Source organism: Caenorhabditis remanei, chromosome X, assembly GCF_010183535.1.
Source record: "Caenorhabditis remanei strain PX506 chromosome X, whole genome shotgun sequence".
NCBI classification, from domain to species: domain Eukaryota; kingdom Metazoa; phylum Nematoda; class Chromadorea; order Rhabditida; family Rhabditidae; genus Caenorhabditis; species Caenorhabditis remanei.
Genome location: NC_071333.1, coordinates 14,303,341 through 14,328,119, shown reverse-complemented (window position 1 = coordinate 14,328,119; position 24,779 = coordinate 14,303,341). Strand labels below are relative to the sequence as shown.

Genomic DNA, 24,779 nt, shown 5'->3' with positions numbered 1-24,779 from the left:
GTACTTGGTAACTGGTCCGGTGCATAACTTGTTCTGTTATTGCATCCTGAGTAGAATGAAAAATCACAAGCTAGATTTCTACGAGATTGACAGTCATGCATTCAATGCTTCTTGGAAAAGCCAAATTTATGAAACGCTTTAAATGCATCATGATCCTTTAAAAATATTTTCACATTTTCCACATGGCTCACCCAACTCCGCAGCACCGTCGCAGGTTGCCAAGAAGCCCATATTTCTGAGCCCTGAAGAACTTCAGAATATGCCACTTGGGCCTATTCTGACGCAACCGATGAAATTTATCAAATTCAATGCTCCATTCGAGGATGAGAAGATCAACTACTTTAAAATAACGAATGCTTCCACCAATTGCATCGGTCTGAAAATAGATCTCAGTTGCACCGATCGAATTCAAACTGACGTCAAAGTTTGTTGCCTTGATGTTAACGGATCGATAAAAATCAGAATTGCTACCAAATGCTTCGATCTCGACAAAAACGCCCAGGACTGCATAGCAATCACCTGGATGAATGTCCAAAACGAAGGAGACATTGATGAGGAATTTTTTGAAGGGGATGGTCTCCGTAATAAAAAAAACTATTTTTGTTGATTACAACATATAGATGATATTAAAAAAAGCAATCATCAATTATTCTACTTTAATAGTAAGCAATTATTCTACTTTTATCTTTTTTTGTCAATTTTTTATGGTAACCGCAAAAATTTTCCTAACTTGAATTATAAAGCAACGTTTTTACGCAGATGTTCCCAATTAACGTTTTTCTGTTCACAAGTTGTTTTTCAAACTTTTTTAAATATCTTCACGTCAAATACAAATAATATATTGATGAATTCGTGATTTTCGAACTCTGCTATCCTAATTTCCGTTTTATTAATATTCTTCCATTTCCGCTGTGTTTGCAGCCCGAAGAGAGAGAAGAGGAGAATTTCTTGCAGAGAGCGGAAGAGAAAGGAGGAAATGAAATTGTTAAATATAGATGCAGAGAAACAGCCGGTGAGAGATTGGAGGGATACAACATACGCAGAGAAAACAAGGGAGAGAAAGAAACGAGGAAAAAGAAGGAAATGGAGCCGCGTTGGGTCTCGTTAGACGAAATTCCGCATAATATTAGTCGCTTTCGACATTTTTTTATTTTTGTCCACTGTGGTAACATATATTTATCTTAAACTATTTTTCTATGAAATCTTATTTGAACTCACAATTTGTATTCGTATTTGTTTTTCTTGAACATCGTTTTCCGCCGGAACCGGAACATTTTTCCGTTTTCTCCGGAATTTTTTTTACACATACAAAGATTTTCAGAATGGCCAAACGAAGCAAATATGATGCTTACTTTCAAAGAATTGAAGAATCGGCACACTGCCGATTGTGTACCGTAAAAGTTCCATGGACGAGAAACGGAGGGACCAATTGTCTTCGACTTCATTTGGCAACTCGACACCCTCAGGAAATGGAACAGGTATTTACATATTTTATTTACAGTAGTGGTCGTGGGTGAGTATACCTCTGTATTCTCGTGTATCATATCTGAAACATGTCCGTTTTGCATATCTGTTAATTTTGCTAATTATCAAATTCTCCTAACCTTGACTTGAAAGTACGGAAAAATTGTATTTTTGAATTGGACTTTATGATTTTCTGGGGCACAAACGTTGAACAACGTCTATAAAAACAAAATGTAATGTTTGAATGTTTCTGCGCATCTTGAACATCGTGCTGCAGCTCCAGAAGTCTAAAATTGTACATTTAGCAAAATTGTTATAACTCATAGTAAAATGGTCCGATTTAGCCTAATATCGCGATAAAAGATGCGTATGTTTATAAACAAAATTCTAGTTAAAAATCATAAAGTTGAGAGAAAATTTTTTGATTTTTGTTTTTTTTTTTACATTTCCATCTTTTTTGAGTATAAGAGAGTAACAACTGAAAAACAAAACTTCGGTGAGATACACATAAAAGTACAGACCGATACTCACCCATGACCGCTAATGTATTTATCCATTCTCATTTAAGACGAATATTTTTCACTTTGGATTTTTCAGTTCAATCAAATACAAACTAAACAAGCCAGAAGTTCCAATGAGAGTGGTATTTCACAAGACGATTCGGCACTATTTGGACATGAAGTTTGGGAAACTAGTGACTCTCCGGGAGGAAATCAAATTATTCAGCCACTGCCAAGAATCGAAATAAGTGAAAACGATATATCAGTTATTGCTATGATTTGTGAGGATCGGCTTCCTGTGACAATTTTGGATGGACCTGGATTCCGAAAGTTTTTGGAGAAATCGAGGCCAGACGTCCAGTGAGTTTTGATAAATAAAGATTTTGATTTTAAAATATAGTATTTCAGGCTAAAACACGTATCGTACTACACTCAAAACGTACTACCAATACTATGTGACAATTTGGAAGAGAAGGTTCGAAGGGATTTAACCTTTGCAACCAACGTGTCACTTGTCTTCGACACATACAAATCGGATTCTGATCGAGCTGAACACGTTTCTCTTTCAGGTGAGTTGGAAGATTTTCAACCTGATTAGTCCCATTTTTTTCAGTCTCATAAAAAATATTTCAAGTTTTTATTAACATTTTGAAAGTAATATTTTAATGAAAACGGAGAACTTATTTTTCGCACTTTCACTTTTTCCTGTTTTGCATTCGACTGCGAAACAAAAGTCAAGTTTGACTGACACTACTTCAACTTCGAAATATCAAGTTCGATCATTTTTCAGCATACTGGATGAACATTCAAACAATGGAACCACGACATGCACTGCTTTTCTATAAAACTATGCCGGAGTCTTCTGAAATCAGTTCACTTTTTATTCATTCGAAGCTTGCGAAATATGAAGTCCATCAGAAAACAATTGGTTACATCAGTGAAAGTCCGAGTATTTCGAATATCGATTGGCTCGAAAATATTTCGATGAAATTGCCGGACTTTGAGGCAATTTTAGACGAGGTTGGTTTGAGAATCCTAATATACATACTTTCTTCATTTTTTTTCAGATCTCCCGTTCAATCTACTCTAGCTGTCCCGACCTTCTTCGGAAAGTTGCTCATACTGTGATTGACTTCCAGAAAATGCAGAAGGATCAAGAAACGACTGCTTCAAAAATTCAGATTCTAGAAACCGCACTACCAAATGTCGTTTTGGAAAGGCCTGATTCTCTTTCACGGAGGGGACATCAAGAAATTCTGAGAATAGCCTTGAACATTTCTGCAATAAGAAATACTATAAATTCTTCTGGAAATGAAGATCAGAGGTGAGCATTTGGGTATACTGTACACACTGTTCTTACGTTCCGTTATTTTAGATATACTAAGCTAACCGAAGAAGAAATAAAAGTAACGAGTTTCATCTTCAGTATACTTGAACAAATTCAAGAGGCTCATAATCAAATCCGTCATCGTTACTATCAAACCGCTTCAGTTATCATTCCATCATTGAGAGTGTTGCTTCACAAACTGACAGATGTTGTTAAGAACGAGTAAGTCATTTAGTCACCTGACAAGTTTTTACAGTGAAATGTTTAGCCCATCATCCCCCGAACAGTCGATAGGACGTAATGTGCTGAATAAGTTGGAAACTGCTGCGAACGTCTCTCAGAAAAATATGGTTCTTAAAACTGCAACGTTTCTGGATCCTCGTTTCAAGGACGCGTTTTTCTTTGAATGTCATAAGGTTGGTGTAATGCCCATCAAGTGGAAAATGTTTAAAAAAAAATTTTTTCAGAGTTACATGATTCACAACTTCAAAGATCGATGCGGTAAAGTGATCAAGGAAGAAGTGTTGGTTGCTCCGAAAAATGAAGAAAAGAACCGGCAAATGTCAGTTTTCGATAGTTTCATTCAAGAGAAGAGCAACGGATCGTCTTCCGAACCAAAAACTGAACTAGAAACAGTAAGTTTCCAATAAGATCTGAAAATATGGCTATTTTGTTATCACTTTCAGGAAATCGAAAATTATCTCAAAGAAGAAACCACCTCACAAACAGATCCAACTGATTTCTGGCTGCAGAATCAATGCAAATTTCCAATCCTGAAGTCTCTAGCAACACAATACTTGGCGATTCCAGCATCTGCTTCTGGGGCTAAAAAGTTATATGAAGACGGAGAGAAAATGATCCCGACGGGTTTTAGTGACAATTCACGGGATAGTTTTGTTTTTTGTTCAGCCAACATTGATGTATATGGATATTGATATCATTTCATGTGCTTTATTGAAATGTTTTCCATATTTCTAACTTTTTGTATCAAGACACATCGTCCTTGATTCGTTCTACATGTTTTCTAACTCCACAATTTTTTTTGTTATTTTTCACTTTTAAATGTTTCATTCGTTGTCTATCATAAACAAATTTGATCAAAATTTCCCGTTTCAGTGATAATGTATAACCTCCGTATAACACGCGGTTCGTATATTGAAAAAAGATAAGACGCACGCTAACTGCCATTTGTCCCTCGATAATTCTGTGAAAAATCGATATGTCAACAGGAACAATTTACGATTTTCAAGTAAAAGATGCCGCTGGCGATTTGGTTTCACTCGACAAATACAGGTAAATTGATTTGAGCTGCTAAAAAACCGGATCCCATTTTCAGCGGCTTGGTGGTTATCATCGTCAATGTTGCGTCATATTGCGGGCTGACCAATTCGAACTACAATCAACTGAAAACACTCAACGACAAGTACTATAATCGTGGACTCCGTGTTGCAGCCTTTCCATGTAACCAGTTTGGATTCCAGGTGAGATTGGTTGCAAAGCACAAGATTTTTCATTAAAAAGTTTAGGTATCTATTAAATTTTTATTTCAGGAGCCCTATTGCGAAGCAGATGTGAGCAACTTTGTCAAGGAAAAATTCGAATTTGAACCGGATCTCTATGGAAAGGTTTTGGTGAATGGAGGGCCCATCATTGGCAAAGAAGATCCATTGTGGGAGTTTTTGAAGAAAGAACAAGGAGGGACGCTTTTCGATGCTATCAAATGGAATTTCACAAAGTTTCTTGTTAATCGAAAAGGAAAAGTAGTGGCGAGGTATAAAATTTTTCTTGAATTACTCTTGTTGAACCTTGGATGCATTTCAGATACGGCCCATCGACAAATCCAAAGAGTTTCGAAGATGAAATCGAGAAGCTTTTAGATGAAAAACCCTGAAAGACGAGTATTTCACGCTTTCAAACATATTGAGCCCTTTTTTTTCTCTAATCTGGTATTATTGGTTGGAAATAGTGCTGATAAGCATCACTTCTCACTGTTTTCTATTTGTCTGTCAATTTTCTGATTATAACATGTAGCTAACAACAGAAAACATCATTGATCTATGTCCTCATTGTGTAGCTAGATGAATTATCAATAAATTATACTTTCCGTTGCATATGTATGATTTATTGTTCAAAAAAATCACCAATTAACAGAAGAAGTCTATACATTAATTTTTTCCGCAGCAGGTTCGGCTATTTTTGTTTCACGGCAAGATTCATAACATCTATAACGGTAAGTCATTGCTTCACAAATTTCTGTTCATAGTTTTCCCCTCAAAAACGTGAAAATACAATTTTTTCAACGGTCATCCAACTTCTGACGGTGATTTCTTGCTCCAGAACTGCGAAATCTGAAAATTTTTGGATCCGAATAAGAAGCAAAATTTATTTTTTATTTTTTTAAGCGTTATTTTTCCATAAATTCTTCCTCTAAACACTGTAAAATCATTTATAATCGGTGTTAACACATCGAGAAATAAAATAAATGACTTGTCCACGAGGACTACACGGCCGCGTGGACGAGAGGGACGCCTCTTTTTTTTCTCGTCCATCTCATTTTTCGCCTGTTGAAAATTGTTTTGGTACTCATTTCTTAGTGAGTAATCACATTTGTTGAATTTTTATTGTTACTAAAAAGAGAAAAATAATACTTGTTCAATTTTTCGTAAAATTTTTCTATTTTTCTCCTTTTAATATCGATTTTCGCGTCTTCCCGTTTATGATTCATTATTTTCATTTCAGGTAACACCATATGAAGATACATTACACATATATACTCACTTTTCTAGCAATAGGATTTTCGCAGAGCGGTTTGTTCATTTTCCGCTATGATTTTCTTTGAAAAATAAAGTTACAGATGCCTTCAATACACGAGTAAAACGACATGCACCGGTGACATTCCAAAAGAGTATGCGGCAATCGATTATTTATTTTGACTTTCTCGGTGAGGAAACACTATCGATTCCTGCTCCTGAACACAGTTAACAAAACTAATTGCAGGACAGGAATATGTGGTGGATTTGGAACCGAATCACGCCGCTTTCCATCAGAATTTCAAGGTTTTCACACAAGATGGTCCTCAATTGATTCCACGTGAAGAGTATATTGGGACAGTCAGAGGTAAAAAATGCACCATGCCGTGCACCATGTGTTGCACCATATGATGCACCATTTTGATGCACCACTAAAACTAAAAATTACAGAACCTCGAGTCGGGAAAGGAGTGTTGACGCATTTGGAGGATAACTTATACATCGGGATAATTTATTTCAACAACGACACTCTACATTTGGAACCATCGTATCCACATGGTCTGCCAGAAGATGTGGGGTCTATTGTTGGATATTTTGGATCGGATGTCGACTCCAACCTGGATCTCTCAGCTCTCCCAGTCCGCAATCAGGTATGAATAGGAAATAGTCTAGATGACTTATTAAGAAAGCAGACTGAGGCTGTTTTGCGAGAACTTGCGCAGTCCTTGATACAGCGCCTTGGTGCAGTGATAACATGGAACAAAAAACAATGAAAAATGACTCTAATCCAACTCAAATATTGTTCGGATATTGTGGGCTAAACTCTTTTGGCGCTCTAACTAAACAAGTTTTCAAAAAAGAACCAAAATACTGCATAGTGGGAGCAAAATGCACAAATTATTTGCAAACTAATGAAAAAACTTAAAAAACAAGAACCTAACCGACTCCATTTTTCAGGTTTCCTTCCGTCCGCTCAATCCACTCCTGAAACGAAAGCGAGCAGTCACTATTCCAGTCCAAACACGAACCAACATTCCAAACGAGAAAAGAAACCGATGTTCCTTGAAATTAGTCGCCGATTATTCATTTTACTCGATTTTCGGAAAAAACAATACTGGAATCGTCACCAAATTTTTGGTTAACATGATCGCCAGAGTAAACGAAATCTATACACCAATCAACTGGGACGGTGGTAGAGAAGAAGGCATTTACGGCAGGGGAAAGTGAGTACTATACTATGGTTGATTAGTTGTTTGTACTCAATAAACTTTCAGATTTCAAAACATGGGATTCTCCATTAAGGAAATCAAAGTGCTCGACCGAGCGAATGTCTCAGATTCTCACTATAACTCGTATACGCGCATATGGGAGTCCGAAAAGCTGTTGAAGGTACTGAACACCAAGTTTTCAAAAGAAACGTTCATCATTTTCAGGAATTTGCGTTTGCTGAGGGATCCAAAGAGTTCTGTCTTGTGCATCTTGTCACCGCCAGGACTTTCAAAGAGACTTCAACACTTGGACTCGCCTACTTGAGCTACAAAACATGGGATGACACCGCCGGAGGGATTTGTTCGAAAAAAGAGACATTCAATGGAAGAGTTGCCTATATCAATGTGCTCCTGTCGACTTGTTTTGCCAACTCGGAAGCCTCAACTTATCCGCTGATCACAAAAGAGATTGATATTGTAGTTGCTCATGGTAAGTTAACAGAAATAGACGGAAAACCAAGAATTGTTGCAGAATATGGACACGCGTGGGGTGCAAACCATGATTCAACCATTGACAGTTCTGACCCAGACGTTGAGGATTGCAATCCCAATAATCAAAACGGAGGGAGTTACATAATGAGTCAGTTCGCTCAAACTGGATACGAACCGAACAATGTGGTTAGTCGATTCTTTTTAAAATGATGTACAATATTACAGTCAAACTCATTTTCAGCTGTTCTCACCATGCTCCATGAAAGCGATTCGTGAAGTACTCACAAACAAATGGCACGGTTGCTTCCAAGAAGAGATGACGTCATTCTGTGGAAACGGAATTGTGGAAGATGGCGAGGAGTGTGATAATGGTGTGGAAACAGATGAACAAGGTATGCCATAGATTAGACTACTTGAAAACTGAAATATTTTTTAGATGTGAGCTGCTGTGACAAGTTCTGTCGTCTAGCTGTCGGTGCGAAATGCTCTCCACTCAACCATATCTGCTGTACTACAACCTGTCACTTCCATAACTCATCTCACGTCTGTTTACCTGGAGACCCGTTGCTCTGTAAAGCTGATGCCGTTTGCAAGTAAATATTTGCTAAGCAGAAATAAATAAATAACATATGTATTTTCAGTGGCGCCACTGGAGAATGTCCGCCAGCACCACCAGTGGAAGATGAGCAAGAATGTATTGAAGGCGGAGAGTGTTCAAACGGAATATGCCTTCCATATTGTGAGAAGAAGAGTATTGGAAAGAAGAGTTGCATTTGTGAAGATTGTGAGTTCCCAATTGAAATTATCCTGTCCCAACTATGTTTTCAGTGGATCTATCTTGTCGCCGATGCTGTCGTGATCAGAACGGTACTTGCTCTCCAGTATCCGATCATGTCTACCTTCGAGATGGTCTCAAATGTGCGAAAGGAACTTGTCGAAATGTATGAAATCATTAGAGTCTGCAAAATCATTAGAGAATACAAAAATTAGAGAATACAAAATAAATGTTTTCAGAAGAAATGCGTTAACGAAGTGGTCGACAACGTGCGGAACTACTTCTTGTCACCATTTCAAAGCACCAGTGGCCTGTGTAAGTTCCTAACCTGTCAAATTCAATAAATTTATTTATTATTTTAGTTGTATTCCTCAAAACCCACATCGTCGGCATTGCCATCATCTTCATCTCAATATTGTTTGGTGCAATATATTGGATAGTTTGGTGTAATGTAAGTTTCAAAATGCTCAAATTCCCACAAATGTAAACTATTTCAGGAAAACGGCTTGTTGGAGCAACAAAAAAAAGAAGACCGTGCCCTTCCACTCCGTCAAATCCACGTCAGCGCAGATGGTGCAAACCAAGTTTTCAGTCAATAGTTCATATTATTGTTTTGTTTTGTTATCTTCCCATTTTCTCTAATTTATCACGTTCTCTTCTCTGTGTTGTTTTAATTTCATATCGCTTTAATTTACGTTTCGATTTTTTTCATTCGCGGGTAATTCTTTCTAGTTATTTTTTATTTTCAACTTATTTTTTAAATCACTTACAAACTGCTCAATATGTCTTATAGGTCATTCTTCACTCTCAATCTGTGTTTTACCTCAATTTACCGGTTATTATGGTTTTAATTCTTTGTGCCTATAAAACTTTCACTTTCAATTCCGAGTTGCCGCAGATTGCTTTTTTATTTCAAAAAATGTGTTCTTTATTTCTTCTCCGTGAAGATTTAACAAATTTTTCACTCTTCTGCCAAGCAAAGATGATAGATTCAACCTTCAATATCCGTTCCATTGGAAAACTTATTGAAAAAGCGGAAAACATGACAATTTGCACTAAGTTGTTGTTCCTCGTAATCTCTGGTCCTTCTTTGTTGTCTGGTCATTGAACCCTTACTTTCTGTGTTTTCACTACCCATGGGCATGACAGAGTAGGGAAATACGCCATCCTCTCTACACAGTTCTGAAGTTTCTAGAATCGCTCCAAGTTTGAAGAATGAATTTTATTACGTTTCGTTGTTTCATAACTTTTTTCTTTTTTCGAATCAATTTTCCTTTTTCAAACATTACATGGTTTTTTTTGGTTCTAGCAACATTTTCTTGAAAAAGTAAATAACAACTACTCACTTGGAAACTTTCATTTCAATTTTCCTGTTCTAAATTGAATCAACTACTGTTGGCAAATCAATAAGAGGACACATGCTGTCGAAGTGCCTTCTCGAAGTGTCTGCGTCTCTTTTAACGTTTTGTATCTCTTTGGCATTTTTCACTTTTCGCTTCCCGACCGATTTCAATCCATTTTATTTTCGCTCATGGTCATTCCTGATGGTTTTTGATTCACCGCTTTTTACTTTAAAGTTATGCAACATTTTTAATTTTCTGTATGGTGAACTTTCTAGTAATGGAATAAACTTGTAAAAGCCAAATGGAACGATTAAAAGATCACGCCACTCTTAATCAAATAAAATCCGTGAATTTATCTCAAGAAATTCCAATGAACAAGTCAATTCCATCAATATTATTCTCGAGTTTCAGTGTCTGACTCAACGATTTCGCAAGAAGGCGCAGAGAGAGCACACGGCTCATAGGCTCTCTCTCCTCAACACAACAAATACTCCGTTCAACTGGTATTGAAACAGACTCATGGTTTCAAATTTGTTGATTCTCGCCCTTATAGGTAAGCGATCATTTTATCAATTCTAGAAGTACCGATAATCACATAAATGAATTTTCAGGGTTTGTTCCAGCAGCTTCTGCAGCATCAGATTCTTTAGCATCAGCTTCTACATCATTGGCCGAATTCAACAATGAAGCTGGGAAATCATCCATTTCAGGTTAGACTTTGCTTCTAAATACTATCTGGAGATTTTCCGATTCTGTGAATTTTAACTAGTTAATTAGCTAACAGAACCTCCCCAAATGCTCAAATTCATTTTATTACTTCGCTTACTTTCAGGAATGTGGGTCACTTGCCATACTTCTCTCGAAAACTGCCTGGAAGCTTGCTACATGAGTTGCTATATCACCGATTTGTGCAATGATGAACCTGATATGGCTGCATGCGCTCCCGGACTCACTCAGTAAGTTAAATTGGTTAATTATTTCAGAATAGCTTTATTTCGAAATAACCCGATTGTTTCGAAAAAGACGACTTTTATTCGTGGATAGTTCCAGAAAACAAAAATAATTGAAATGACAATCCGCACTTACTGTAAATAAATACACACAAAAAACCAAAAGTAAATAGTGATGACTAACGGAGCCGACACTAAGTTCGTGTCTCTTCATTCTTTATTCCAACACCTCTCGTTGGTAGCTACTATTCGTCAATCATGGATGATCCAACTATAGATAAAGTAACTGATAAATTATTCCTATCTGGTATTGACTGTTTACTCCAACGTATGGGAACAGCTCGAAAAATCTATGAATGGTCAACCGATCACCAGGATTTGTGTACGGATGTAGATTGGACGTAAGGCTGTTTTTGTTTTCCGTTTTTTGCCATTCCCCTATTCTGAGAAATAGAAAAAAAAGAGGGTGAATCTAAATATTTCGCAATAGGGAAAAGAGTGGCACGTTAACTCTGGTCGTCTGACAAAACGGCAGTGGGCTCCGAGAGCACATGGCATGACTCACCCTCTTCTTGGAATATAATGTCAGACAAAACTCCGCCCATTGTCAAAGAGGGAGATGAAGGGGAAAGAGAGCTGAATTTGGTAGTATTACTAGTTGAATTCAATCGAACTCACTATTTTTTGTTATGTCCTTGAAGTTGCCATACAACCTAACCACTTAGAAAAACTAGGGAAACATAGTGAGTGGTAGGATAAAAAAGAGACAGTTCCTGAGTCCTAGTGTGTTGAAATATTGGAAATACAAAGAGTCCACTCCAAACTTTTTATATCACTAGACTCTAGTAGTTGAGTTTTAAAATATCATTATTTTTTTATTAGAGCCATATTTTTTTTGTTTCAGTGTAGATACCTTTAGTAATTTTCATTCATTTCAACACTCTTCTTCTCGCGTATAAGCTCTAGCTTCCTCTTCCAAATCGATAGATTTCCCTGGCGCCCTGCCTCCTCAAATGGCTCCCGTCGTCGTCGTGAAAACATTGAGTGGCAGTGAGCCCTCATTTTTCTCGTTCTCTTCTTCAATTCTCTCTTTTTTTTGCACTAAACTGCTTCTTATCAGAGTCTAACATGTCTGAAGATCCGGCAATATGGGAATCCATTTTGGCATTTGATATCTGGGCAATCATAGTTTGGGTCTACGGTCATCTTCCATTCGAGATAAAATCTTACATATGGTAATAACAAACGAAATTTACAAATTGAAATTAAACATCAGACAAAATACATAACAAAAACAAGAAAACAAAGTTTTTATTATGGCACAACTTAATTAAAACAATTTCAGGATGGTAATTCTGACTCTCCTCTTCGTTGTCTTCTTGACAACATGCTGCGGCATCCTCTGTTTCTTTGCTCCATGTTGCTGCTGTGCCATCATGTACAAAGGATACCGTGCCCGCCGCGCCGGTAGGAGACGCAGACAAGAAGATGACAACATCGCTTATCCGTCGGCTCCTCCACTTCTGGCAAAAGTTTAACACGACTCTCAACTTGAATTGTAATACATATGATCATCCAATCAAAACTTTGGCTTCTTTTCTAATCTCTTCTTTAAAATGTCCTGTTCTCTGGTTTTTGTAACAGTACAATCTGTTCTCCCCCAATGCTCCTAGTTTGTTAGTCACCTCCTATACCAAATACGCACCACTCTCAGTTTTTTTTGTTGCCACTCCACGGGTAAATCCCGCCATTGTACAGATTCCAACTTTGTCACATAATAAAGCACAATTACTACATGTTGAGTTTTCGAATTTTGAAAACCTTGAATTCTAAGTTTTCAAAACAAACATATTAGGATGAAAAAAAAGTTTACTGCGTTCGGGGGGAATCGAACCCCCGTCGAATGCTTGGAAGGCATCCATGCTGACCATTACACCACGAACGCACATTAACATTTCTCGTCGAATGGATAAGAAATGAGATGAGATTTGAAGACAAGATGCGTGGAGACAAGGAGGTGATATGCATCCACACTTTCCATTGTATTGTCTTCTGTTAGAAAAGTCATCGATATCTCCACAGTCGACGTTGTCTAGCGTTCGTGGTGTAATGGTCAGCATGGATGCCTTCCAAGCATTCGACGGGGGTTCGATTCCCCCCGAACGCAGTAAACTTTTTTTGTTTTACAATTTTTATTGAAACAAGTTCATCTTGTTTTGTTTTTTGATCAGGTTTAATAAGATATTTTGAATACTTGGTAAAAGCAAATCTTGATAGCCTTGTATGTTTTCATTGAAATCTTTGCATGTTATACAACGTGTGGACACTGTCCCCCATTGCTATGAGTACGGGAAGACGTCCTACTGCGCAAATGAAGGACGGACCCTATTGATTTTGGTTGTTCTGGTGTTTCTGTTACTCAGTCTTCTCAGTCACCGCAACTGCATTTTCACTGTTATAACTGAGAAATCCTTTCGCAGATTTTGACCTTATAGTGGAGACAGGCACCGTTTCCAAGTTATTCACACTGTTTTAGTTATTTGACTGGTTGGAAGTGAAAAAAGAAAAACAACCAGTGAATCTTCCTCCCTTCCTCTAGTGTGTTGCCCCCGCTATTTCCCAACCGTCCTTCCCGGTCGTTTCTGTCTGTCTAAGTCTCTTATTTCCTCGTTATATTTCTATGTGGTCTTTTTCTGCTGTAAACATTGCCCCAACTCGCCGTTTCCCCTTTCATCGTAGAAAATAATGAGAGGACATAAACGCGCTCTGTTGAGACCCGCGAGAACAGGATCGATATTCTCTTTCCCGCCTGCTCGTATTGACATTTTTTAATGTTTATTTGATAAACTGATTTTTTCCAGATACCTAATAATGCATTTTTAGAGATAATAATGATCAATGCAACGCCAGAAAGTGTTCGGAAGTCGTTGAGAGTGAGCCAAAAAAGCACCACAGGAGAACAGTTTGGTGAACCTAGAATAACTCGTCAACGAAGGCACATCATGGGAAAATTTGTGGACAATGTAAGTACTTTTATTCTTATAAAAACAGTCTAACCGAAACATATTTTAGTATGTCTCCAAAAGTCCCGAGCCCAACGACTTGTCTGTAGAACAATCTTTAGAAACATCGCCAGAGAAAACCCAACCAGTAAGCGTTCAATATACATATTTTACAGAATTATCAAAAATCGGCCCCGCCGGTTGGCCCGGATCAAAAATGGGCGCCCATTTTTTGACAAAATTTCTAAAAAATTTTCGAAAATTTTTTTTTTTAATTTCAAAACATGTTTAAAAACGGGCGAAGCGGGCCGGGCCGAGAATTTTTTTTGATTGGCCCGTGACAAGTCTGAGATTTTTATGGTGAAATGTGTTTATTTTCAGAAAGTGGAGGAATGCCCGGAGCCTCCGGACCCATTAGAAAACGTTCCTGTATGCTCAACAACTGTACCTAATCATATTGCTGCTCAAGGGACGGATAAACTTGTAAAAAAGTCCAAAATTGTACCCAAAGAACGAAAGCTGAATGCTAAATTGGAAGCTATCAACAATAAACTCTCGGACTGTGTGACAGCACCTTTTTCAACACCTTCAAATCAAGGCCAACCCCAGACACCGCCAGACGAAACCAAACCAGTAAGCGTTTAATATACATATTTTACAGACTTGTCAAAAATCGAGCCGGCCCGGTTGGCCCGGATTCAAAAATGGGTGCTCATTTTTTAACGAAACATTTTGAAAATTTTCAAAAAATTTAGAGTAAAAATTGTATTAAATTATCATAGTTGTACACCTTTGGATTGAACTTTGAATTTTTTGTCGAAAACTATACTTTTTCCAAAAAAACCAAAGAAAATTCAAAAAAAAGTTCTCAATTTCCATTTTTTTTCAAAACATGTTTCAAAACGGGCGGAGCGGGCCGGGGCAAGAATATTTCTAATTTCGGCCCGGCCCGTGACAAGTCTGATATTTTATATGGTGAAATGTGTTTAATTTCAGAAAGTGGAGGAATGCCCTGAACCTCTGGATCCATTAGAAAATGTTCCTGTATGTTCAACAACTGTACTTAATCATATTGGTGCTCAAGTGACGGATAAACTTGTAAAAAAGTCCACAATCGTACCCAAAAGACAAAAGCTAAATGAAAAACTGGAAGCACTCAACAATAAACTCTCGGAATGTGTGGCAGCACCTTTTTCAACACCAGATGGGTTACCAATAAAACGGATGCCGGTATCTACGGACAATGAAGTCGCGCCTCCATTACTTCCTGTTTGTTCAACAACAGTACTCAATCACATTGCTGCTCAAGTAACGGATAAATTTGTAAAAAAGTCACTTGTGAACAGAGAACGAAATCTGAATGAAAAACTGGAAGCTCTCCAATATAAACTCTCGGAATGTGTGGCAACATCTTCAGCAACACCTCCAAATCAAGAGCAATCCCAGAACGGCAACGGAGAAATAAAGAAAGAATCCATAGAGACTGGGAAGCAAGGTCATATTGCTGCTCAAGTGACGGATACATTTATGAAAAAATCCAATAATGTGAACAAAGAACCAAAGCTGAGTGCAAAATTGGAAGCTCTCCAAAATAAACTTTCGAAATGTGTGGCAACATCTTTGACAGCACCTCCAAATCAAGAGCAACCCCAGAACGGCAACGAAGAAATAAAGAAAGAGACTGTGGAGAGTGGGAAGCAAAGTTCAGCAAGCAAAACAATACTTGAGAAATTTTCTGTAAGTTACTGTCATTTTATTGTAAAATTTGAACAAAAAGAAATTTCAGCCGGCACCTGGAATCGCAATTGCTGACTCTGCCGTAAGGAATAGTTTGCTATGGGTCCAAGAACAAAATACTCAGAGAGTTATTGAAGAACAAAACCGTTTGCTAGAATATATAAATAGTGAGTGTCAACACTGAGATATGTATACCCTGCATTACTAATAATTTTGATTACAGTTCCACTGGATCCAGATGCCGAACCGCCTCGGTATAAAAAGTTCAAGAAAGATAATGATGAAATAGAAGAAGAAGAGCGGAGACTAGACGAGGAAGCCGCCATGACAGTCGCTAAAATTCGAGAAGCAGCGGTTAAAAGGATCATTCAGACACGTACCTCCGGGAAAACGCCCACTTGCGTTCAAGTGGCTGCGCAAGACGCTGAAATCGCCCACTATATTACTGCGACATCCGACGTTTCAATATTGAACGAGATGCCAGAACCTACTACAAAGGCTCTACCTACAAAGGCATTAAAGAAGCGAGCTGACATTTCCAGTTCAGAAGACCCTATTTCTGATTCTATAACTGATGTAGTCCGTAAAAATATGTTACCAGTAAAACAGGCGCCGGTACATACTAACAATGTAGTCGCACCTCCATTGTTACCTCATCGACCAATCGGTCTTCCCAACCGCCAACTTCCCCGTTCATTGGGACCATGTTCTCAAAGCGGACAAACTCTTCGACTTCCTATACCACAGTTTCGTCCACGTGTACCAACGATATATCAAGGTTCTGCACATGCCCGGCCAATGCTTCCTGTTAAAGTAGTAATGAGACCTTCCGCTGCTGCTCCGACTCCATCCACCAGTGCAGTTGCACTGAAGACACCCAAAGAAGAACCAGTGGAGCCGACCACTATGCTTAAAGAAACAAAAGAGGTATTGGTGACACCGAAAAGTGAGATCAACGCACTAAGTGGTCTTAAAAAACCAAAGGAAGAGCCAGTTGAAGAGGAAGAAGTAACAGCACCGAAAACTCTTCCAAGCCACATCATCTCATCTGATAGAAAACGATTGATACCTAATCATTATAATATCCCTACTGCACCAATGGGAGCAAACCAACGTGTTGTAACTAATGGAACTCACATCCCAAGTGGAACAACTACGGAGAAAATATTTGTCACTCGTGGACCAGATGGAAAAATTGTTCCGACTCGAAGAATTCTGATAAGAAGAGTACCTCCTCAAATCCAGAAAGTGATTCTTGCACCACCTCCTGGTTTGAATCCACGTCCTCACCTGCCGGTAAATCAATTTCAAACGCGGAACGGTTTTGACGTGCATCATAGGAATCAAGGAGCTAACAACTCGCACTACACCTTGCCCCACGTGGGAAATGGGAATCGAGATTTGGCATCTGCAAATCAACCAAATTGTGAGACGACTCTGGTTAAAAAAGAGCCAATAGACGTGAAAGAAGAACCGATGGAAGACTATCAGCAATCCTACAACTTATACGATAACACTGTGAACCCTTATAGAACAGTAAGTTACAAAATCGAAAAAGTACCTAATTAACTTGACTAATCATTATTTCAGGTTCAAACCGGCTTGTTTCCAGTGTCAGTCATCCCGAGGCCTGAAACTAATACGTCAGCAATGCACCCCAGAATGCCGAAAGCATTTCCCCCAATAATCATGCCTTGTCGTCTTGATCAAGAAACAGGGAAATACAGAAGTGTGTTTGAGCCCGCTGCGCTGCAACGGGGCACCTCACCGACTAGAGTTTTTCTCGGGGCGGAAGAACCTATAAAAGATCTTCCGGATGACACAAAGAAGTTCAGTTGGTTTACGCAGAGGACTGTGAGAAATTTCAATGATGCTCAATTGATGCCATTTAGAAAGCGTCCTGCTGCAAATTATATCGAGGAGATTTGTACCAATAATAATGCTAGAGAAGCTAGTGCGGTTTTGATTGAAGAAGTGGAGCCGGAAAAGGATGAAGAAGAAAAAGACCAAGAAAAAAAAGAAGAAGAAGAAGAAGTGAACATGGAAATAGATGAAGGCGATAAAGAAGAAATTCAAAGAATGGTGGAGCTCAAAAAAGCTAGAAACCAAGAATTCATGCGACAGAAACAGGCGTTGGCTCAGAAACTGATCTTGAATGAATACGAAATTTGCGAGTACATGCAGTCAGAAACATTCAAAAATTTGATCAAGCCAGCTGAAGATTCATCCACATTTCAAAAAATCGTACAGGCGCCCGCACCGCTGGCGAAGTTTCCAGAATTCTGTGAATCTTTGTCATGTTCTTATCCAGCTTTGTTCAGAAATTTGACACGCATTCACCATATGCATAACAATGATCTGAGCAAGTTTGTAAAGGATTTTGGTGAAGTCAATGAAAGAAGGGTGAGGGAGTGAATTATTCGAGTATAATTTAAATCTTTTTTGAATTTCAGAAAAGAGTTGCGTTCGGTCCGGTGCAATTGACACATGGTGTATCAGAAATGAAGAAAAAAGATCGACTGAGAAATCTTTCAACTGGTATAATCGCAATGCTGGAAGTTGTTTGGTGTGGTGTCACCACAAAAGTGCCAGAATTCATCCAATGTACTTTGTGTGGTGACATAATGCGTTTGTGCATGAGAAAATGTTACTATCGTGGAGTGTTAAGAGAATACCCGGCATACAGGTACGTGTGAAAAAATAATTATGATTTGGGTAGTCGAAATAATCGATTATTTGCAGATGCCTACGCAAAGGTTGCCAAACATTCCATTCCATCAAGAAGCAATTCAATTTGAACATGCAAAATAAGATTTCTCACTGGTACGCGATTCCTGTTCCTCCAAATCCATCATCAAAAAAGAAAAAGAAGGGAGCCTATGCTGGTCCAACCAAATTCCTTATCAAGGCTGTCGAGTGGAAGAATGATTTGGCATCGACACCAAACCCGGAGCCTGTTGAAAATATTAAAGCAGAAACTCCTGAAGAAGATATTGAGATTCCAAAGGAAGAAAGTCCGGAAAGATTTGAAGAAAAGCCTGTGGTCGGAACCAACCTGACTTCCAGCCCACGTGAAAAACGTATTCGCAAGAACAAGTTGGACACGTTGTCAAAGGATTTCCTTTGTGGATCCTCTGCTGCTGAAATCGCACGTCTTGATAATGAAAAAGAAATGGAAGAAAAAGAAGAAGAAGATGAAGAGGACGAAGACATGGACGCAGCAGAGACCGTCGGGTTCAGGTTCATCACCGACAACTCAAATCTTTCTGGAGAATTGGAAGAGCAAAAAGATGAAGATGATGAGGATAATGAGGGTGAGGATGACGATGAAGAAGAAGACAGCGACTATAAAGATTCGAGTGACAAAGAAGACGACGACAAGGAAATAGTTGTATCACCAACAAAAGCCCTTAAAGAAAAACCTTCTCCGAGCCCTAAGAAAGTCGAAACTCCACCATCCAGACCTGTAACAAATTCTCGGTATAGTACACGGTCAAGCACTCGGTCAAGCACACGCGAGCTCCGTAAAAACTCAAAATAATCCAAAGGTGAGTGAAATTTTTCACAAGATATCTGATTTTTCATTTCGTTGTCATTTACAGATATCTGCTACTCTCAACTCCATACGCCTATCGTCTTCACATGTTTTTCGGCGATCGTCATTTATTCGTTACTCGGTGTTAATGGTATAAACCCCTTTCATGTTACCATATTTGCTGTATATATAACAATCGTGTTTTCTTTTCAATATTCATTTTGTTTACATGGTTTTGTTCTTCTAGGATTTGTTTTTCAACTTTTCAACATATAATGTTTGGCATATTTATTTGCTCACTATTCAATAAATCTGTTTTTATTCAATCACGGTTTCTGGAAATTATTAGAACCAAATCGTACAATATTGAGGGCAACAAAAAAAAAACCATCCCGGTGCTCCTACATAGCGGAAAACTTTTTCAAAACAATAATTAGAACATTCTGTACATAAAATGTATTAAAAGTTCAAATAATTGAGACTGAACAACTAACTTATCACCAAAATTTTGAAATTCTATAAATATAGACTTTCACGCTCCCAATGCCAATAATGTTTCTGCAAACTAGGCAAACTAGGTATTCCGTATTTTTGGGACAAATTCTTTTTCTACCCAATCTCTGTCATTTTTCTGAATATCACAGGTTTAAAGTGCGATAAGATATACACAATGCTCTTTGGAAAACGCATATCACGAGATGAATTACCTTTCTTCTCTTCCCCTGTCTCGTCTTCTCACCATCTGCACCCGTCGCTCAATTCTCTTTTATAACAAGTACACACTGGTTGCGGACAATGCGCACCAATTGACGACAATGTCTGCGTCTCTTGTTTAATACACACATCTCGCCGCTTTTTGTGTTGGTGCCGCTGCTTTTTTTGGGAAGAGAGAGTTCTTGTGTGCAGCCTCTCACCGTTTTCCACAATATTTATCGTTTCCATTTACGCTTCTTCTCCTCTTCTATTTTCTATGGAGTAGATACAATCTATGCGAGTTTAGATGGCAATCGTTCGGGCATTATACGTGTCAGCGATGCGTCTCCTTCAATTGATTATTTCTTTTTTCCGCAATTTGTGCAATGGAAATCGCACCAAGAAGCGAATGGAAATGGACGATTTACCATTTGAAGGTTGGTTATTTTTGAAAAATGATTTGATCCTTATCCACCGCAGATCGGATAAAAGTCACGTGTTTTCGAAAAAATCTTTGAAAACACAAAGAAATGGTTTTTGAAGTAGGAAAAACACATTTTTCAAGAATTACCTCAGAAATATAGTAAATCTTCCAAAAATAGATAGAAATAAAATAAAAAACTTTAATTTCAGTCGTCGTCGACAACATCCGAACGGAGAGAAAAGGTGAAGAACGAGCATCGCTACTCCAAAATGAAGTAAACGACTCGTGGGGAGACGAAGATTGGGATAAAAAGGAAGAAGTCAACGACAAGATTGAGCAGTGGAGGAATAATAATGCCCAGGTGAGCTGATATAAGTCAGACAAGATTTTGTCAACCGTGAAGTCAAACTTTCCACAAGACACGCCCAGTGGAGAGAGCTCGTAAAGATAAGAAACCTAGTGTTTACAATCTTTGAGTTTTTCACTTGGTGACGATAGTGGAGTCTTGAAATCTGAATAAAATATTTTGGTTACTTAAATAAAATTTAAAATCTTATTCAGAAGCCGGATACACATGCCAAGCCAGAAGACGACTTGTTCAGCACCCTCGAACCAACAATAACCAGTGCCAGAAAGGTGAGAAATATTCGTACCTAGTAAACTCTAAAAAGGGAGGTCTTTGGAGACGCGGCTTTCAAACCATTTAAAATATTGGGCATTGGTACTTTCGACTACGGGAAGTTCATTTCCGCCATCAAAACCGGCTAAATGTCTCTTTGAACCAAGTTATGAACTCTCAAACTTTTCATATGGTTTTGTTTTTTCACATTGAATGGACTCCTCGTGGTCGAAAGTACCAATTTGCAAATTTGTAGAATGTTTGAAAGCAGCGTCTCCAAAGACTTGCCTTGTAAGGATGTGATCATCAAAAGAATTTTCATATGCTTTTTCCAAATATGAATTTGATTCCATAATTTGTCACCATTCTTGAATCACTCCAGAGAATCCGTCCGATTTCTGTCACAATCATTCGTTTTTTTTCTTTTAGGTCGTCATAGCCCCACGTGGCGGATTCCGTGACACCGCCCCAAAGAAAAGCAGATTCGAGTTCAACGAAGCAAGCGTGGTAAGCAAAAACCCCAAAAATAGATTTTCATCTTTATTAGTTCATGCGAGACAGAGAGGGAAAGAAATTTATACATAATTATGAGGTACGATGTTTTGTGTTCTGAGATAACTAGTTAGTTGCGGAGCTTCTTGTTAAGGAAATCGTCCTCGTTCTTGACCTCCGTTGGCGCCGTCGTTGTGGCGATATGCGAATTAGCCTTATCAAGCTTTCCCTTGATAACATCAAACCGCTTCTTCTCAAATTCGCTCATCTCCTGAAAAGGAAAACAATATAGTTGGTATGATAGTCGTTTCTGATCTGATCTCACTTCAACTTTGCAATGATCTCTTTCGGATTGGTACTGACAAACTTCGATGGTGACGTCAACACGGGAACTTCCATCTCTCTCCATTTTCACATCACTGAAAATACATAGATTGGAAATTGGTGTTAATTAAAATCCGACTATAGTCTAGCATACCGAATGTAGTGGTTTGGTGCCAACACTGGATTAGTTCTGATGGATGGGCCAAGGACCGAAATGGATTCGGTGTCTCTCCAGATACACTTTTCACGACCGGTGCTGTCTGCAAATGCAACATTTTAGTCGCGTTAATCCAATAAGCAGCTAGTTTTTTCTTTCATCGTTCCGTTTCATCTTAGTCACTTCACTTCTCACCTGTCTCCACTCGAGTAGCCAATGAAGCGCAACACAAAACCATCAAAGATTTCGAATTGAGAAGAAGGCCAGAGACGAAAGTACGACGTCCGCGGAAAGCGGAAAATGACGTGTGTTCACTGCATTGCTTACGCCATTCGCATTGGACGGCACACGTGTATGGAATGAATTTGGCACAGATTGCCTGAATAGTTAGGAATTTGAGATTCAAGGTTTTTGATGTGGGTAGCTGGCTATGTTTTACCCAGTCCAACTCACATTTGTGGATTCGTAGGAAAACAGTTTCTGACCAACGTAGCACTGAACTGCCGAATATGCAAGGGTTGGAAGGAGACACGCTATCACCAGCTTCAACATAGTCGATTGTATTCTGCAAAATCGGAAAGATGAACAAGCCGAATTGAATACTTTTTCAAGTGAAGGACATTCTCAAAAAATGCAAACAAAGTGAAAAGAATGGGACGGGTTTGTAAATGAAATGGAGAGAAGGCGGAGAAGAAGCTGATCCATTTCAATTTACGCAAAAGATTTGAATCTGTGTATCACAAAAGGTGAATTCGCAAATTCAAGGCATGAATGATAGTGAAAAGTGATAGTTATCCCGGTTTGGGTGTCTGGCCGGACGGCTATTCTTCAAACATTCAGCGATAAGAGACTAGTTTTTAGATTCTATGTATTAGAATTGATATGGAACACTGAGATAGTACATCACTGAAGCATAGTGATACTGAATGCTGAATGCCGTGATTCATCAGAGAATAGGATATTCTAAACTTATTTATTTGGAAAGAATGGCAAAAAGTACGTGGCACCTAAGCAGACAGTTCGTTAAGAATGCCGTTGCCCATTGAGAATAAAAGTCGGAGGTGACAGATATGTGGTGGGCTTCTCGGTAATACCTTAGAACCTGTTTCCGATGGCCGCGAGTTTTCTCCGCCTTCTTTCTCCCTTTTCACGTCTGAATTTAACCTTTCTACGTCTTCCGCACCGTAAACGTAAACAAGTGCGGTAAAAGAGAGATAGCCGAAAAGAAAGTGAAGAGATTCAAAATTGAGAAATCGAATGGCAAATCGAATATCGTATAGTAAATTGTTTAACAAGGAACTAATGACCATAAAAAAGCGGTATTTTTTCTATTTTACGCTTGCTGGGGGTAAGAAACGTCACGGTTTTTATGCGCTAACATGTGAGTTGCTAGATGAGGAGATAATTTTGGGAAATGACGTCAGAACGATCTGGAACTTGAAAATCTTTAGTTTTTTTCATGGTTCCAGTTTTGACTAGAGTTTAATTTGGAACTTCACAAGCTCATTATGCAAGCATCTCTAAAAGGTTTTAGTAATTGATTGACACTATTTGAACCGAAAAAAACTTTAATGCTTTCCGTTTTCAAAGAAACCACATCCAATCAAAGAGAAAAAAGACAATGACAACCAAATGATTTAGCTTGAATGATGTGCGGCCAAACGAGTAAACAGAATAACGAAGGAAGATCAAATGACGATATACTTGTTCTGCTAATCAGTGAACACGGTATTCGATTGTTCTCCTCCCACTTACCCCGGCGAGTCCTGTTGAGAATAGATTCTCTAGCTTCAACAGCTTCTTCTTCTTCTATTTCATCGACGTCTTCTTTGCCTTGTCTTGTCGTTTTTCTATTCCTCTATCTGGTTGTCCGTCAACTTTTTATGGAAAGCCCGCCGATCGGTCGGGACGGCGGCGCAAATTGCGGGAAGACGATGCCGGGAGACGCGGCGCTTGACTCTTTTTTTTTGGCTGCGGGTTTTTGCATAGGTAGAAAGAGACAAGAAACAAAATGACAAAAGGTGTCGTCGAAAAGTGTGATGAGAAAGAATGAAGCAAACCTGATTCGGTTCTTTTTTCAGGGAGCTACGACGACACTTGGAGAGATTGACGATGATCTTCTCGGATGGGGTGATGATGACCTGGACACCACTTTGAAAGAAGTCAGTTTGATATTTATGGGATATATCTTCAAGAGTTTATTTTCAGCACCGCGAGGAGCAACACCGACAACTCCAGCAAGAACATGAACGACGTCTGCAACAGAAAAAAATGCAAAATGCCGGAACTCACCATATGCTCTAATAAATTGCCATTCCCATCAAAATTGTGACTCTCACTTGTGATATGATAAACAAGAAATCTCTTCTGCTGCTGACAGTAAATGGCAAAAGAGCTTCATAATTATTTTTTCTAACGTTCCGCACATTTCACCTTTTCATTCAGATATTACTTTGTACACTATACTTTGTCGTATTTATCAACGCTGACTTTTGAACTAATCTCTATTTAGAATTGTTCGGGTGTTTCGGAATGAAACGTTTTGTATAAAGATATTTGATATAAGAAAGGCAGCTAGTATCATCCTCAATGCATTAAGTGCACTCATTGTGATGACAAGACGCCCCACCAACCCCTCACCACCAGTTGTCCGCTCACAAATTCATGGCACAATTCAAAAATGGCTTTGTCTTGGATCTTGATCTCGTCTCTTCCTCTCGTTTCTTGGCCACTCATTATTCGAATGCCATGCATTTGTTGATGATGCGCCATACTGGACACAGCCAACAACAGATATGATGGCGGTTGTGCGTGGTGCAGAGCTCATGAATAAATTATGTGCGCACAGAAGGAAGCTCCACCCCCCTTACTCTTCTCTGTGGACCCCATCTTCAGTCGCTGCCCCCGTTGTCAGTCGAGTCTCAAGACAGCCGTTCCGCCAGTGATCGTCTGTAAAGAAAAGTGTTAGGCAACGAGGAAGACACACC

At 38.7% G+C, this 24,779-nt stretch overlaps 8 protein-coding genes across 8 annotated transcripts; 7 read left to right on the top strand and 1 right to left on the bottom strand.

Moving 5' to 3' along the window:
* Positions 1-259: 259 nt before the first annotated feature.
* Positions 260-607, top strand: GCK72_024850 (uncharacterized protein; the record flags this gene model as incomplete). The annotated part of the gene is made up of 1 exon (XM_003118182.2): positions 260-607. One exon carries the CDS (start codon positions 260-262, stop codon positions 605-607), a length of 348 nt encoding a protein of 115 aa, XP_003118230.2.
* Positions 608-1,322: 715 nt separating this feature from the next.
* Positions 1,323-4,226, top strand: GCK72_024849 (uncharacterized protein; the record flags this gene model as incomplete). Its single annotated transcript, XM_003117591.2, has 9 exons — positions 1,323-1,478; positions 2,062-2,324; positions 2,373-2,533; positions 2,755-2,984; positions 3,032-3,288; positions 3,340-3,513; positions 3,560-3,707; positions 3,759-3,926; positions 3,978-4,226. 9 exons carry the CDS (start codon positions 1,323-1,325, stop codon positions 4,224-4,226), a joined length of 1,806 nt encoding a protein of 601 aa, XP_003117639.2.
* A 284-nt stretch (positions 4,227-4,510) lies between these two features.
* GCK72_024848 (uncharacterized protein) lies at positions 4,511-5,182 on the top strand (the record flags this gene model as incomplete). The annotated part of the gene is made up of 4 exons (XM_003118276.2): positions 4,511-4,584; positions 4,628-4,772; positions 4,842-5,062; positions 5,113-5,182. The coding sequence occupies 4 exons, from the start codon at positions 4,511-4,513 to the stop codon at positions 5,180-5,182; spliced, it is 510 nt and encodes a 169-aa protein (XP_003118324.2).
* Positions 5,183-6,040: 858 nt separating this feature from the next.
* On the top strand, positions 6,041-9,115 carry GCK72_024847 (uncharacterized protein; the record flags this gene model as incomplete). The annotated part of the gene is made up of 15 exons (XM_003117558.2): positions 6,041-6,098; positions 6,146-6,232; positions 6,289-6,408; positions 6,492-6,691; positions 6,999-7,264; positions 7,316-7,430; positions 7,475-7,739; positions 7,782-7,927; positions 7,983-8,133; positions 8,178-8,334; positions 8,383-8,525; positions 8,570-8,682; positions 8,756-8,831; positions 8,879-8,967; positions 9,014-9,115. The coding sequence occupies 15 exons, from the start codon at positions 6,041-6,043 to the stop codon at positions 9,113-9,115; spliced, it is 2,088 nt and encodes a 695-aa protein (XP_003117606.2).
* A 1,263-nt stretch (positions 9,116-10,378) lies between these two features.
* Positions 10,379-12,347, top strand: GCK72_024846 (uncharacterized protein; the record flags this gene model as incomplete). The annotated part of the gene is made up of 4 exons (XM_003118047.2): positions 10,379-10,412; positions 10,471-10,569; positions 10,692-10,815; positions 12,155-12,347. 4 exons carry the CDS (start codon positions 10,379-10,381, stop codon positions 12,345-12,347), a joined length of 450 nt encoding a protein of 149 aa, XP_003118095.2.
* A 1,353-nt stretch (positions 12,348-13,700) lies between these two features.
* On the top strand, positions 13,701-19,232 carry GCK72_024845 (uncharacterized protein; the record flags this gene model as incomplete). Its single annotated transcript, XM_003117883.2, has 10 exons — positions 13,701-13,832; positions 13,882-13,959; positions 14,193-14,444; positions 14,808-15,548; positions 15,598-15,715; positions 15,772-17,084; positions 17,139-17,951; positions 18,002-18,234; positions 18,291-19,028; positions 19,151-19,232. 10 exons carry the CDS (start codon positions 13,701-13,703, stop codon positions 19,230-19,232), a joined length of 4,500 nt encoding a protein of 1,499 aa, XP_003117931.2.
* Positions 19,233-20,083: 851 nt separating this feature from the next.
* On the top strand, positions 20,084-24,096 carry GCK72_024843 (uncharacterized protein; the record flags this gene model as incomplete). Its single annotated transcript, XM_003117590.2, has 6 exons — positions 20,084-20,213; positions 20,410-20,561; positions 20,762-20,836; positions 21,249-21,326; positions 23,874-23,954; positions 24,001-24,096. The coding sequence occupies 6 exons, from the start codon at positions 20,084-20,086 to the stop codon at positions 24,094-24,096; spliced, it is 612 nt and encodes a 203-aa protein (XP_003117638.2).
* On the bottom strand, positions 21,442-22,344 carry GCK72_024844 (uncharacterized protein; the record flags this gene model as incomplete). Its single annotated transcript, XM_003118303.2, has 5 exons — positions 21,442-21,582; positions 21,637-21,730; positions 21,790-21,895; positions 21,988-22,171; positions 22,246-22,344. The coding sequence occupies 5 exons, from the start codon at positions 22,342-22,344 to the stop codon at positions 21,442-21,444; spliced, it is 624 nt and encodes a 207-aa protein (XP_003118351.1).
* Positions 24,097-24,779: the final 683 nt, after the last annotated feature.